The sequence below is a fragment of the Melanerpes formicivorus genome, unplaced genomic scaffold (assembly GCF_026170545.1).
Source record: "Melanerpes formicivorus ecotype bairdi unplaced genomic scaffold, bMelFor1.0.p_v2 SCAF_10, whole genome shotgun sequence".
Lineage (NCBI taxonomy): Eukaryota > Metazoa > Chordata > Aves > Piciformes > Picidae > Melanerpes > Melanerpes formicivorus.
Genome location: NW_027142362.1, coordinates 941,637 through 956,470, shown reverse-complemented (window position 1 = coordinate 956,470; position 14,834 = coordinate 941,637). Strand labels below are relative to the sequence as shown.

At 42.3% G+C, this 14,834-nt stretch overlaps 1 protein-coding gene across 10 annotated transcripts in view; it reads left to right on the top strand.

Annotated features, from left to right (window-relative positions):
• The window catches only part of MEF2A (myocyte enhancer factor 2A), an 89,996-nt gene that overhangs the window by 69,318 nt on the left and 5,844 nt on the right, over positions 1-14,834 (top strand). For 8 of the 10 annotated variants that reach the window (XM_068143327.1, XM_068143324.1, XM_068143318.1 and 5 more), the window contains 3 exons: positions 5,668-5,858; positions 7,480-7,503; positions 11,063-11,189. In XM_068143327.1, coding sequence (XP_067999428.1) covers positions 5,668-5,858; positions 7,480-7,503; positions 11,063-11,189 — 342 coding nt within the window. The remainder of the gene's footprint in view (positions 1-5,667; positions 5,859-7,479; positions 7,504-11,062; positions 11,190-14,834) is intronic. The other 2 variants (XM_068143326.1, XM_068143325.1) reach the window with 1 other exon arrangement.

Here is a 14,834-nt window from a genome sequence, read left to right as displayed (position 1 = left end):
TCTGGATCTGCAGTGTCAGTAGTTGTTGGTATAGTGTTTTGCCTTGTTGTCATCTTCAGGATTACACAGGTAAATACAAGAGCCAGTATTCTAGCCTTCTCAAAAGAGATTGAAGGATCCCAGAACGCAGAGCAGCCTGTTTACTCTTACAGCTTGTAAGCCCTTCTCAAGGAAAAGGAGTACTGGAAGCTCTCTGCAGGGTGCAAGCTGAACCCTTTGCTAGTCACTGTCAGCATGTAACCAAGTTTGATCCCTCCATCATTCTCTGATTAGATGAGCTCACGGGAAACGACTGGCACGAAAAATACATTTGTAGAAGAAAGTATTTGAATTTGTTGGGTTTCTTAGATTGTAGCAATCTCTTCTTGGACATCACCCATCCACATATGGTCAGTTCAGCTCCTGAAACATCCTTACCTTTCAGTTCACATTTCATATATTGTTAGGTGTATTCATTATCTGGTTCAGAGGTGCAACACAGTTCTGGTTAGAATTTGCCACATATACAACTCATTAATCTCTCATCTGAATTCAGATACTGCAGTGTGTCTGTGTATGTGAAGTCTCAACATTGATGTGATGTCACCTTGCCAGGGTACACTGCCACACATTCTCAGATGCTCTAAACGTACTGCTTTTCTCATCCATTCTTTACCATGCTTTACATTGGCTCTGTGTAGATGCAGAGAAATCAACAAGGTCAGAAAGTAGAATCCTGATTTCATTAACTGTAAACTGTTCAGTTGACAAAAGACATGAAAGGCATCCAATTGCCACTGCTGATGTTTCACGTGAAGTAGCAGTATTTAGCTACAAAAGCTTTTGGGGGGGCTGCTGCTGCACTCTGAATCATAACCCTTGTCTTGAAAAAAGCCCATTTAAATTCTGAGCAACCTTGAAAATTTTCTCTTCTTTTATGTAACTTGAGGCAATTTTTATTTTTCCCCAGCAACCTGGGAAATGAGAGGCTGTTTAGTTTTGTAACATGAGTAAGCATTCCCTTGACACTTAGTCATGTCTCTTTCTTTTTGCTGCATTTTAATATCTCAAGTTCTGCCTTGGAGTTTTACATGTTAGATGATTTTCAGTGTCTTCTGTTGCTGCCAAAGAGACATTTTAATTTCATTGTAGTATTATCTGAAGTATTGATCTGTAAAGACCAGTGCAGATAAATTTATTTCAGCTGCTTTGAGATTTTCTTGTGAATTCTTTCCAAAGCTAACAGAGGCTTTTTGAAATCAGCAGTGATTCCTGTGCAGAACTGAAAATGGTATGAAGAGCATGTGCTCATTTGTTTTTTGCTTTGGTTTGCTTTTTTTGTTTGAATTTCTACTGGAACCTGTCATAAAAAAAAAAAGGGGCCAACAAATTCAGCAACTAATGCCCAAAGAAATGCTGTGATTGGATTTCCTTTGCATGCACTCCCCCCTGCCTTAGGCTCCTACATGTAAATATTTCTCTGATATTCTAGTTGTGTAGGGATTTGATGGCTTACTGCAAATACCATTTTCACTTCTAATTAATGGCATTTGTCAGGTTGTGTGATGTCATCTGAGGCATAAATACTTACTTACAGCTGTTGTCCTGCTTAGTCTTACATTGCTAAGCTGTTGCCCACAATTCTTCTCCAAAACCGTGTGTAACTGTTCAGTTTCTTCAAAGGTGAACCCCACAAAAAAGTAAAGGCATCAATGACTGTAATTTATTCCTTGAGTAGTATGGAGTACATGGAGTACTTTCCAGCCACGTGTGTTCATTGTTTCGGCTGATGTGATTTATACACTGAAATGTGAGTCTGGCTCATGTAATTGAACGCTGCAGGACAACAAATGGGATTAAGCCATATTAGGTTTCTGAAGGCAGAGTATACAGCGGTTAAAATGGGTGGGTTTTAACATTTAGCTTCAGAAAAGATTTTCCTTCGAAACCAAACATTTTCTGACTAAACAAGAAGTAGGCTAATGTGCATTGGCAGTGTTTGTTATGATAAAATCTAATTAAATTGTGATTCATATAGTTGGAAGCTGATCATCCTTGCATTGGTGTCTGTTTTCTAAAGAAGTGTTTCCAACATGCTTTCCTGGACTGCTTTAAAGAATTAGGATTAAATCAAACTCCTCAGATGGAAGTAGACCCAGTGGTCTTAATTTACATGTACGTAGGATTTGATGTTCTGTTTCCATTTTTCAGTCTGGTAGTGGTTGTTAGCCATAATTGTCTTGGGGGAAGATCTCTAGTGGGTGGGGTAGATACAATTTTTGTATCGTAGAGAATAGTAAGTAGAATTTACGTGGTTATTAGAGCCTCGGTTTGGCGAAGGGCCACATGGTTGCATCATCCTGTAATCATTCTCTTTTTCTGGCTCCTGACATTACTCTAAGAAATACCATGCTTTTAGTTATCCTTTCACTCTGAACTTGTAATTTGATTTTCTTATTAGATTATTAGCAGGAAAAAAGGCTTTGAGTTTCACATTAAAAATGAATATTCTACAGCCTCGTTGCAGCCCTAGCATGAGTCTTCAAATAATCAATAGAGACACTCCAGTGTTTGCTAAACGTTCAGAGCTTGCTGTTTAGAACACAGGGCTGCAAGTGGGTTAATACCTGGAGTCTTGCACGCAACAGTTTTTGCTTCTCCTATTCTTAATAAGTTTTTTCTGAACGCTCTTCTAAAGAAATGTTTTGCCTGTGCCCTGCTGCTGAATGACATTGCACAGAGAAGGCAATGGCAAGGAGTTTGTTGTTTTTGACAGCACCACTAAAAGCATGAAATGTTGCTGAAGGACTGGCACAGCCTTGTAATAAGGGCTGCAGGAAATGACTGTATTGGGTGTGGAAAAAAGACACTGTCCAGATTTAACACACGAGCTACTGAAATACTTGAAAACAGAGGACAGGAAATGGTATCATAGGATAGACTAAAATGCTGTACAGAACTCCATTGTTTATACAGAGTGTTATTGTTCTGGAGTTTAAATTCAACTCAGAACACCGCAGCTTTGGCATGTGAAAGCTAACACTGAGGGCCCAGTGAGTAATAAAATGCTATTTATTACTAGATGAAAGCCCAGGCTTCACTTTTTTTACAAAGGTAAGCTGTTCAAATGTTCTGGCCTTTCAGCTGCAAGTGGAAGGTACTGGAGCAGTTTTTCAGATGGAATTTGATGAAAAATGATGCTATTTTCTAAGTATCTCCTCCTTCACGTCTATTTCCCAATCCACTTCATTTTTGCCATGTCTATCATGCAAGATTTCTCCTGCTGTCTGATGCTTTGTAGGCTGGCTGTAGCTAATGTTTACACTCACTTACAATGGGTAGGTATTGATGCATAACTATACTTCACAAAGCCACGCTTCGAGAGTTTTCATCTCACAGTTTCAGGACTCTCAGGGCTAGCACAGAACTTAACAACCAGCCAAGAAAGAGAAATTTTTCCTGTGTGACCTAGCTGGTGGATAGTTTTCTCCTAGCAGTCAAGAGCATATTTACCTCTCTATGTATTCTCAGCTCCAGCCCAACTTTTCAGCTACCTTAACTAAATGTTATCTCTAGCCTAGAAGCATCCCAACAAACTGCTGTTTTCTGCTGAGGACTGTAGGTGCTTTCCTCACAAAACCAGCTTTTGCTGTGCTTTTCTAACACAGAAGGAAGAATGCTGCCGTAATAAGCTTTTTCCTTGTTCTGCTGTGTTTCTTCTTCCCCCATAACTTCTGAGACAGAAGAGTATAATTCTCAAAACAACGTATGCCCAGAGCTCTCCTGCCAATGCTTCAGGAGAGCTCTGAATTGGCATGTCTCCTCCTTGCTCTGTTAGCCTGGGAAAGCTCAAGGGACCTATCAGATCATCCACGTGTGGCCAGGCTTTGGGCACCGCAGGAAATCCACAAGGAAAGTAAATCCAGAATTTGGAATCCTGGCTTTACAGTTACACATCTCTCACTCACCCAGATGTGAACAAGAGTACTCTGGCTGCAGATTCCAGTAAATCCTACCTATTTTCTTTTTCTTTAAAAACGTTTAGCAACAACTTTGTGCCCCAAAGACCTTTGTAAAGCTGCCTATCTTCAGACCAGCTCAAGAACTTTGTTCTTATTCTTCTATTAATACTTGCTTTTTCCATTTCTAAGTTGATAAACTTATATGCAGGGTTCTATCTGTAGTGGTCAGGGAGAGGGTGAGGACTACATTTGGCAGCTTCCCCACTGTGTAACTATGATGAATAGTCATGGAGGAGTCTCCCTCATGAGAATCCTGGTGGATTGACCTCTGGGTTCCTAACATAGCCTGGCCAAGTGTCTCTGCAGTACCAGTCCCCTTCCTGCGTGTTGTGCTGTTCCTGAGCCGTGTCACCGCTCGTCCTTGCTAAGCTTGTAAAGGCATACACAAAGGAGAAGGGATGTGACACTGACAACTGTCTTATTTTAATTGCTTTTAGATTAATATGTACTTAATGCAGTCAAATTGGATTGGGCATAGGGGCCTATTCAAATTAGAATAATACAAAATTCCTGCCAGTATGGTGCTACAGGCTATTAGGAGAGAATTTCCCACACAGACAACTTTGTGTAGTAGACTTTGTGACTATAAAGGCTGCTTTCAGAACTGCAGTGTTAGTGTAAACAATCTTACTATGAATTGTATTTATTCATACACACATACACAACTTCTGTAGTGTGAACTATAGGCTTCCCTGTTGCAACATTCCCCATGCCTAACAACTTCTTTTTATTCCTTAGATTTTTTTCACTTGCAGCTGAGTAAGGTGTGTGTGTGTGTTTTGGGAATTGTTGCTATAAATAGGATAAATAATTGGACTGTGGCTTTAACCTTTTGCTGAGAAACATATTTGTATTTACATGATTGGTGCTGTTGTCAGTATGGGAAAACAGAATCCCAGGCACTGTTTTTTTCTGGTCTGTTTTGCAAGTATGCTAAGACCTGTATCTTGAAGGTACATGCAGCTTTTGGAGATTTCAGTGTTGAAGCCGGGTCCTGTAGGCTTTGCCCAGTCTAATGCTGCCTAGAATGAGTATCAGAAGCAGTGTAGAGGAGGGCCTGTGTGAAATAAATTGATGAGCATGAATGACACATACACCTGTGTCCAGAGCTTGGAAAGAATTTACTGGGAGAGGATTTGTTCTCCTCACTATTGCTAAATAAAATAACCAGACAGTGTATCCCTCAGTATATTTTAATTTTACTAGAGAAGAGATAGGAGAGCCCTGCAGATCTTGCAGAATACCTTTCAGACATAGAGCAGACTTTTCTTCTCACAGGCAGCGATGGGGTGTCATTGATGTTGGGTGAGGCTGGGGATGGCGTGGGGCTGTGCAAAAGCTCATGCTTTTCTGCAGGCTCAGCCTGGAGGAACTTCAAAGAGCAAAATCAAAAAACCCAATAGATGTTATTAGAAACAGGTCTTTGGCAATGTGCTCTTCTCAGCATTTCAGCTACCCCAGTGTGTCCTTGACATGATGTTACCTTTACATATTGATCTTCTGGTGAGAGCAGGTTTTGTTTGCTCAATTATTCAATACTGCACCTCCTGTGAGAAGTTTGTTGTTGGAAGTTGTACAAAAAGAGTATTTCCTAGTTGGTAGTTGTGCACCAAAAGTCTGCATTGCTGCTTCAGTCTTAATGGTACCTTTGTGTTTCCTCTTGCAGGAAATGGCTTTGTGAATTCTCGAGCTTCACCAAGTCTACTTGGAACTACTGGTGGTGGGAATGGCTTAGGCAAAGTCATGCCTACAAAGTCTCCACCTCCACCTGGAGGAGGTAATATCGGAATGAACAATCGCAAACCTGACCTCCGTGTTGTCATCCCACCCTCCAGCAAGGGTATGATGCCACCACTGGTAAGTTCAAACATGAGTTGTCTTGACTGGCTTTGTAAAATTGAAGTGTTTTGCCCACATACACAGGGCAAAGCTACCTTATCTGCCTACCACAGGTTACAGTAATAGAAAGGTGTTTGCATTCTGAAGTCTCACTGAGGAAGATCTGAGGTAGAAGTTGTTACCTTGGGAGAAGTTAAATTTGTAAGAATTGTTTTGGTTTTAGCAGTACAACAGAGCAGCCTGCCCTAAGTGCAGCTGGAGTGCAATCCTAGAGACTGACTGGGATTTCCTTGTTTGGATTTGACACCTCACTGACTTGGTACCGAGAGCTTTGCTGCTTTGGAGGACGTGGGTTTTACAAAGGGTTAATTCTGCGTGGGGAATTGCTGCTCTTACTGGTAATGTGAACTGTATTAACATGCCCTAAGGCACACCTTGTACCTGTTTTTCCTGGATCGTCGTGATTGTGGGGTGTAAAATGTAGCTTCAGTGGCAATGATGGTCTGAAAGAAAAGCACCTTTGATGTGGTGCGCTGGAATGCAACCTTGTGCGGCCTATGATGGATGTCTTGTCTTCAATGAAGGCTTGAAAGAGTAATGAAGATCAGGCTCAGTCCCTATTTGTGTACTTTTCAACACTACTGTGCAGTTTGGCATGTTGGTAGTAATGTTTGTTCAGCCTAGATTCAGAATAGCACACCAGTTTCGTGTCAGGCATGAGGCAACCACAGCACTAAGGCCAGAACAGGTCTTTCAGGAAGAGTTACTCTGGTTTTCCTTGAATTTGGTTGGCCAGATTCTTTGGTCTTAGTCTCTCACTCTCATGTAGAGATTTTAAACAGCCATGTGTACACTTTTTGTGTTGTGTGTGTGGAAGAATGCCCTGTAGCCAAGAGGGGCAGGATACAAACAGTGCGAGTACGCGCTGTGTAATTCTGGCTTGTTTTGAAGATGCCGCAAGTGCTTACATTTGTTATTGGTGTTCACAGTGAAGAGCACAAAGTTAATCCAAGCAACAAAAGCTGTAATTATCCTCAGTAATGATCTCTTGGAGTTCTCGGTTTTTCTAGGAATACTGAAGTGTAGAAGATACAGGAAGTACACTGATGGATTAAGTGAATAATACACTTGAAAACCCCTTACTAGAGAGGGTCTTGCTAAAGCAGTTGCTCTAACGTTAGTGGTGAACAGTGCCTATGCATTGTGGTAGCTTAGGTTTTGCCTGTGATTTTGAGGAAATTAGGAAGAGATTTGGGAGTATGGCTGCTGGGATGGTATGATGGTTCTATGTGAAAAATAATTTCTGAGCTGGATGTTTATTGGATCAGGCCAGCCAGAAACTGCTGTGCTCCACTTCTACGTGTGCTGGCAATGTGTAGCTGTGTCCTTGTTTTCACTATGCTCCTTCTGCACTAATTTCATCAGAGCCTGTGTTCCTTCAGTACAGCATTTTCTAATAGCCCCAAATTGTGTGCAGTATCATACTTCCCAGCAGTGTTCTTTACAGAATCAGGGGGGAATTCAAATAATCAATTGAAGTAAATAAAAATCCTGCAGCAGAAATATGACTGTTTCTTTCATTTTTGAAAGCAATGCTATTTTGAGTAACTGTGTTATCCCTCTTGTTTGCTGAGTACAGTCGGAGGAGGATGAATTGGAGTTGGTGAGTTTGGGCTGCTGTTTGATCAGAGAGAGCAAGATGCTGAAAATGTCTTTTCCTACAGCTTTTAACTGTAGTTTCATTACCTATTTTAAGTCATTCCAGTGTTCCCTTGGTAGCAGACAAAAATACCTTTGTGTTATCAAACTCAAAACCTGAGCAATTCAAGTTAAAAACACATCCAAAGTCCAGCACTTTCCATTTGCAAACTTATTTTTTGTTTCCTGAAAAGATTTGTGTTTTTCTTGGAGGGAACATTGGAAAAGAGCCTTACAGAGTAACTGTCCATGTGTATAGGATATTTGCTATCTTCTATGTGAGCTATAAATAACCACTTATCATCCCCTAAATTGTTGGATTATTTTTAGAATGTGGCTTCACTTGTGAAGTTCTTCAGATTGTAACACAAGCCCTCTATTACTTCTCTTGTTTTCAAGGAGATTACATCATTGCTGGTGAGGTCACCTTTCTGAGGTTTAGAATTATTTCATCCTGCCTGAGATTATCAGACCACAGGGGTGTTCCCTGTTTACCAAAAGGAAGAGAGAGTCGCAAGTGAATAATTCTATCTTTTTTTCCAGTGGAAAGATATTCTGCTGTTGAAAGGAAACTCTTGGGATTTGTGTGTCTTCTAGTGTTTTTGTTTTGGTTTTGGTTTGTTTTTTTCCCAAAAGGTTTTAACATTTGGCATTCTGTCTGGAAAATAAGGCTAAAATAATTCCTAACTTATTTTGAGAGCGACTTGCAAATTTCTTAGCTGCTGTAGCGAAAAGCCCACAGAATATGCTGCCTCAGAGTGTGATCGGAAAGATACGCAGAGAATTCTGCCTATTACATACCTTGATTTGGTTTGGAACATGGACCTGTTGCTAATGAGGCTCTGATTGCATGAAAGCATGGAAAATGTAGTGATTTAGATGCATTTCTTGATGACTGCATGCTGTTGGTTGATACATATATATTTATTTTACCTTAAATAACAGCAATAGATTTACAAAAGAGGAAATTGGTTTTGAAAGTATTAAAGTTCTTAAGGTGTATTGCGATGACTTGCTAACTGCACAGGTAAACAGCCTTCATGCATGTTCTTCTCACCTTTACCGAGGAGTGTCTGGTTCCAGTGCAAGACACAGCACCCCAATTCCATGTAAAAACGCTTAAATCAACATCAAAATATCACTGCAATTGGAATTACAGCAGAAGCTCTTGAATTAAGATGTTCCTCCCTGGCAGCGTGGAGCAGTGGGACTTGGTGGCGGCGGGTTGGGCCCTGATAGAGCGTGGAGCGTGGGCCCTCTAGTGGAGTTCAGAACTCGGCTCCTCTGGTGGGGAGCAGCTCACACAAAGGAGATGGTGTAGTGCCTGCCTCAGGACTGCTGAACAAATAGCAACTACACCTCAGGGCACTTAATGTGCTAATTCCAGCGCTAGAAAGCAGTTCCAGACCATCTGTGAGCACTGGTGGTGTGCTAGGAGCAGAGCACTGGATGTGAAACCAGATACGAATGATAGCCTAGCAGGAAACCAAGACGTTGAATCCTTCCTGTTAGTGCTCTCATTTCCACCAGTTAAAAAGAAGGTTAAAAATTCCTGAAATTGGTCCTGGCTTTTTGGCTGAATGTCAGAGTACAACAAATACCTGACACATCTAAATGTTTCTTTGTGTCTTTGTATTGGCTGAGTGTTCAGGAGTTATAGTCAGAAATAAATCACCTCAGAAAACCACCTTTATTAGCCACTCCAAAAAAAAAATCCCCATGGGGAAATCCTTTGGTCTGGATTGTTTCCCAGTATACTCCTCTTAACTTTTCCATTATCCAGTAATCCCAACTTTATAGGCTGCCATCCAAGAAAGCTTTGGAAAAAGGTCAATTCCTGCACACAAAAATCTGCACTAATAACATAGCTTTGCGCCAGATACATTTGGTCTAGTGGAGGTTTTCAGAAGTACATAAGTGATTTAAAGGGGTAAGTTACACTTTGTGACCTAGAGCTGAAGCAGAGTGGGTACACCTAATGCCGAAGCGGCTCCAGATCCCTGGGAGGCTCCAAGTTGGGCTTTCAACAGCAGCCAGACAAAATGGGGCGCTCAATCCTGGTAGCCAGTGGCAGGCTGTGCTGATTTTTAACTTGGTAGCTGTGCTATATTTTTTTCTTTAAAACAGAAAGATAAAAGCCCAGGATTGATAACACTCAGGTTATGCTCATGAGTTTTAGCTTGCAACTGAATTCAGCCCTGCATCTGTACCTGCTCATCCCATTATTATAAAGGGAGTCATGCATTTTTAATACCACTCCTCTCTCAAGAGCAGAGTGAAGCTCAAAACTGAGTGCTGCAGATACTCAAATGCTGTATACCTGTCCAAAATAAGGAAGAAGTAGTAGCAGCTTCAATCCCATAAATCTATGGAATTGAATTCTACCAGAGAGAAGGAAAAATGCTACTTCTGTTGCAAATGTTGTTTAGAGATGGAGAGGGCCTTGCTATAAAAACATTTCCAGCAGCTGGAAATCAGTAATGGTTCTCTAAGAATGTGGAAATACAGGGTGTAGAGACTTGTAGGACTTCCAAGACTTCAGTAGGTAAAACTAAGCATCTGTTGCTTGAAAATAACACAAACGTAGCCTTTTCTGATCCTGACAGTACCTGCCTGATAAGATGGTGTTTGGAAGAAAGATGTTAAGGTTGCTTCCATGAAGAGTAGTAGATTCTGTGACAGAGCAGCTTTGCTGTCTGGTGGTGTTCACCGCTGTGTTTAACACAAAGTTTTCTAGACAGAAATTTGGTTGAAGAGCTTCATGTGAGTAATGTTTGCTGCAGATGTTCATTCCAGTATATGGGAAAGACAGACATTAAACAGCCACATTGTGCCTACAGTTAGCTCATCTGAGGCAGTCTACTTTAGCTGTTTTTTCTGTAAGAAAGCACAGTTGCACTGTGTGAACTCAAATGTCATTTGCTTGGAAACATAGCTGCATTATAACAAGTACTCTCTCAGTTTCTCAGGAACCATGGGAACAGTGAGATTATTTTATCACTGAAGTCTTATCAACACAAATTTAGAAGATCTCTGTGTGCCTTTCAGGACAGGTGTAGTCAGCACAGTGTCAAAACTGGCAGCTAAAATGCTGAAAATTGGCTAAACAACTGGAAGTGGGAGACTCTTCTGGTGGAACTGCACCTCACCATCTGCACTAAACCCTCTTAGAAAAATAAGACTGAAAACTATCAAATCACTTCAGAACTTCTGAGAATGGCTGTGCATATCCCTACGGAATTGCCTTTGGTTTTGTGTCCCACAACTCTAACTATTGAAATCTGCATGCATGGGAGGTGGACCAGTGAGTCTGAACTTTTCATTTCAGTTTGCCAAGATCAATTTGGTACTCTTGAAATGTTTTGGCTTGTGTGGAAACCTATCCTGAGGAAAGGATATGTTTGTTACTAAAAAACAAAGCAAAGAAACGCGTTTTAATTGAGCACTATTTTTGTATTAGCACTTGATTTGCCATGGTTCTCACTGATATCACAAGACAAGTTGTTATTTTTAATCATTCATAGAACACCCAAAGGATAAGTAGTTCTCAGTCTACACAGCCTCTTGCTACCCCTGTGGTGTCGGTGACAACTCCCAGCTTGCCTCCGCAGGGACTGGTGTATTCGGCCATGCCTACAGCCTACAACACTGGTAAGCATTGTCTGGGTAAGTGGCATGGTGTGTCAGATGTACAAAGCTTTTGTGATTCATAAGCCCAGGAAATTTGCATTTCTCTGACACTTGACTTTCCCCCCCTTTTCAGTTCAAATGAAGGCTCTTATTCATCAGAAATGAGCCTTTAGCTTGGAGATGTGTCAGTGTTGAGACTAGAGCAGGAAGAAGCTTTTAGGCAGGTTGCACGCAGCTGAATACAGGGAGACACAACCAAGCGTGCTGCTTTCGGCACTAGTGTTCACGCTGTCCGTCAGAGAACTGAAGTGCCTCATGTTTAAGTAGCAGTTCAGGGCATTCTGTCCCTTCCCTTCTGTTCTGCTCAGTGTCAACAGCTGGAGGGAATGAATCAGCTTGTACTGGGGCTTTCTGTTTGCCCTAAGAGAGCCTTCTCTTTAGCAGTTGTATCAAGAGCAAGGTGGAGCCTCACAGGAAGGTGTTGTCAGCATGACACCACTGGTGAGTCTTTATTCTGCAGGACTTAAAACTACTTTTCATCCAAGGTGGGTGAGATGCATGGGATTTGGTGATAAAAGTGCCAATTACTTTGGTTTGGAAAGTAATTCGTAATGTGGTGTCTCTTGCTTTGTCTCCCTAGCAGTAGAGATAGTTTTGACTTCAATCTCAAGGTGATTTGTTACAGACCCTGTATGTAATTAGTCAAGGAATTGTAATCATTTCCTTGAAAGGCTGCAGCCGTGATGGCCTCAGGTTGATTACCACTGCTCTGTGATGCACAGTTTAATTTTCAGTGCACCTGCAGATAAGCTGCACAGCAGATGAGTGTCAGTAACTGCTGCGTGCCAGAGTTAGAGCAGCTGCTGGGTACACCTGAAAAGGAAAAGGGAATCATTCCCCAGTTCTCTGTTGGTTTTAGGTGAAGTCTGGTGAAGCCATTCAAGTGTTAAGTGCCTTAATTTGTTCAAAAGGGGATTTCTGACCCGGTGAGCACTGTAAGTCTCATGTGGTTGGCTTTCAAATGTTCTGAAAAAAACGTAACTACTACTGAAAAATACCTTGCTTCTCTCTTCTGCAACAATAGCTCTTGGGACAGAGCTACACTGGAGAGCTGCTGTTTGTAGCTGATGAGCTTTGGCTAGACAGGAAGGCCTGAGAGTATTACGCTCTTCTTTCTGTGAATCCAAGATCGTGCCTCCAGGAGAGGAGACTCCCTGGTAGCATTTCTTCCCTTAAGCTGTGTCATCTCTGATGGCTGTACACAAGTAGCTGGTATGCATGAGATGCTCAGGAACCTGGAAGGCAGGGGAGGGCCTTCTGCAAAGGAACAAATTGCTTCTCCTCAAGGAGCCACTGTGTTGTGTGGCAAGCTTTTGGTACCAGTGATGGGGAAGGAGGGAATGAGCACACATGTGCTGCCGGAGTGGCTTCTCTAGACGTGGATCAAGAGCTGCCCCATATCAGACAGAGTATGTTTTAGCTGGCTTCAAAATGTACCTGCTGCTGCCCAAAGCTGAGGCCAGCAGCAGAGCTGGTGGCACCTCTGATAATATGTGTAACAAGGGGCAGAAACTGCTGAGCCAGTCTGTTATCAGTGACCTGATGTTCTTGTGCAAAGGTCAGGACAAATTGGAAGGAAAAAAACCTTTAAGGTTTGTAGGAAATGGCCAAAACCTGAGTGATAGGGAGGCTTTGTAACCTCGTTTTCTGCACCATCAGAAGTCTGAAGTGTTGGTAAAGGGGATAGATACAGCAGCCACAGAGTCATCGTAATTCCCCCCTCCCCCCCCCCCCCATGGGATTTTACACATCGCCTCCACTTGTTTTTTTCTTAATAGCTTTGGAAGGCTTCACTGCAGTTTGTAGTTAAGCCTGTAACCACCATCCAGCCAAACAGCTCACATCTCCCTGTGCTAATGTGCTCATTAACTGACATTTTCTACCCTTCAGCTTCCCTCTGTCAGTTTGCCTTGCAGGCACTGCCCGGGGCATGTGCTGGCATGCAGGAGGTTTGCGTTGGGAGGGAAGGTTTAGTCATCAGCAACAGTAAATATTTGTACTGTGGCAGCACCCAGCTAAATTGTAACTACCCTGGGGGGCTTTAAAATCTAAAGAAATAGAGAAGATAGGGTGGCAGCAACACTGTAATGACGACCAGAGTGAAGGACTCTGCTTGGTGACTGGTTTTGAATTACAAGCTCAGGTATGAATTTGCTGGACACATACATCTTGGCTTGATACTTGCCACAGAGATCGTTCGTCCATTGGATTGCATTTAGTGGCTGCTTGAAGTAAATAATGCTGGTCCCTGCTCAGAAGGTCCATGTTGTTTTACCTGTCACCTCACTGGTCTCTTAATTCTCTTATGCAGTCTGACATTTCAGGAGGCGGTGTTGTGTATGTTCCTCATCCAGAATAACCCCTAAACTGATGGCTAAAACATCAACAAGCTGAGAGGGACTGTAGCCTGCGTCTTGGGAAGCAGCAGACAACTGAAACTGGCGTCCTACGCAACAGCCAAGTGCTGTTGGTGCTGGGATATCATTTTAAAACCCAGCCCATTTCCTTGATAATGCAATTGTTTGTGAAAAGCTTTTAGCCTTTTAGTGCTCTTCAGACACTTTATTTCTATTAGATGGAGCCTTTTAGGGGATTTGCAAAAAGAAATTTGATGTTGAAACCACATTATCTGCTGGGTATTCTCAGGGTAGTCACCACTGATGTGGCAGTTTTAGTTCTGCAGTTCAAGAACTAAGATAAAATTCAGATACTTCAATTGTTTCTCTGGATTGATCAGGGTTCATTTTTTTTTCCAGGGCTAGAGGGGGTAGATTCAGCTCTTAGGTCCTTAATTAAAGCACTGGATGTCAGTTTTGCACAAATATACCATGTTATGTAATTGGTTTTGCTGGAGCAGTGTTCTCTCTGCAGATGACGGGAGGAAGGGCCAGAATGAAGAGTTAGTTATTCTGAAGCAGTCGAGGCATCTCTAAAACATAATACTGACTTACACCTGAGCAGAGCTTGTCTAGCCAGAAATGACATTAGTGGCTTTAGGTCCCTTATTTAGCAAAGGCACAAAGTTCAAAGGTCACCACAGCAGTGACTCTGCCCTCCCCCCCCCCATCCTATAGAAGCCTCTCCTCTGTCTGCACCGCTCGTCCAGCTTGCATCTAGTCACTTGTGTAGGTGTCCTGCTGGCAGACAGAGGATTATCAGGAGGGAGGATAGTTGTGCAGTGGTACATGCAATCCCTTGGAAAAGGATCTCCTCGGACCCCTGTCATCAGGCATGTCCTGCCTAAAGCATCAGAATTTAATTGTCCATATATCAGAACCTGTAACTGTAAAGAAAAAAATCCAAACAAAAGCATGGGAAGTGAATTCCTGTCAACATTGTCTGTGTGCTGGTACAGAGATCGCCTTGGCACAGAACAGCTCATCCATTCGCACTGCTCACGCTTGCCTCATCTGCAGGCTCTCGCTGCTCTGGCTGCTCCCAAGGCTGGGTCCATGGGCTAGAGATAGGTCAGGGCTGGACTTTAGATTCTGAGAGCTTCATTGTGGCCTCGCAAAGGGGTTCTGCATCTGTGCAGAAATCCTTGTGAGGGTTTTCCAGCGTTCCAATAAAACTGTTAAGTGAGAAGAAATGAAGAAAGAGGTGGTG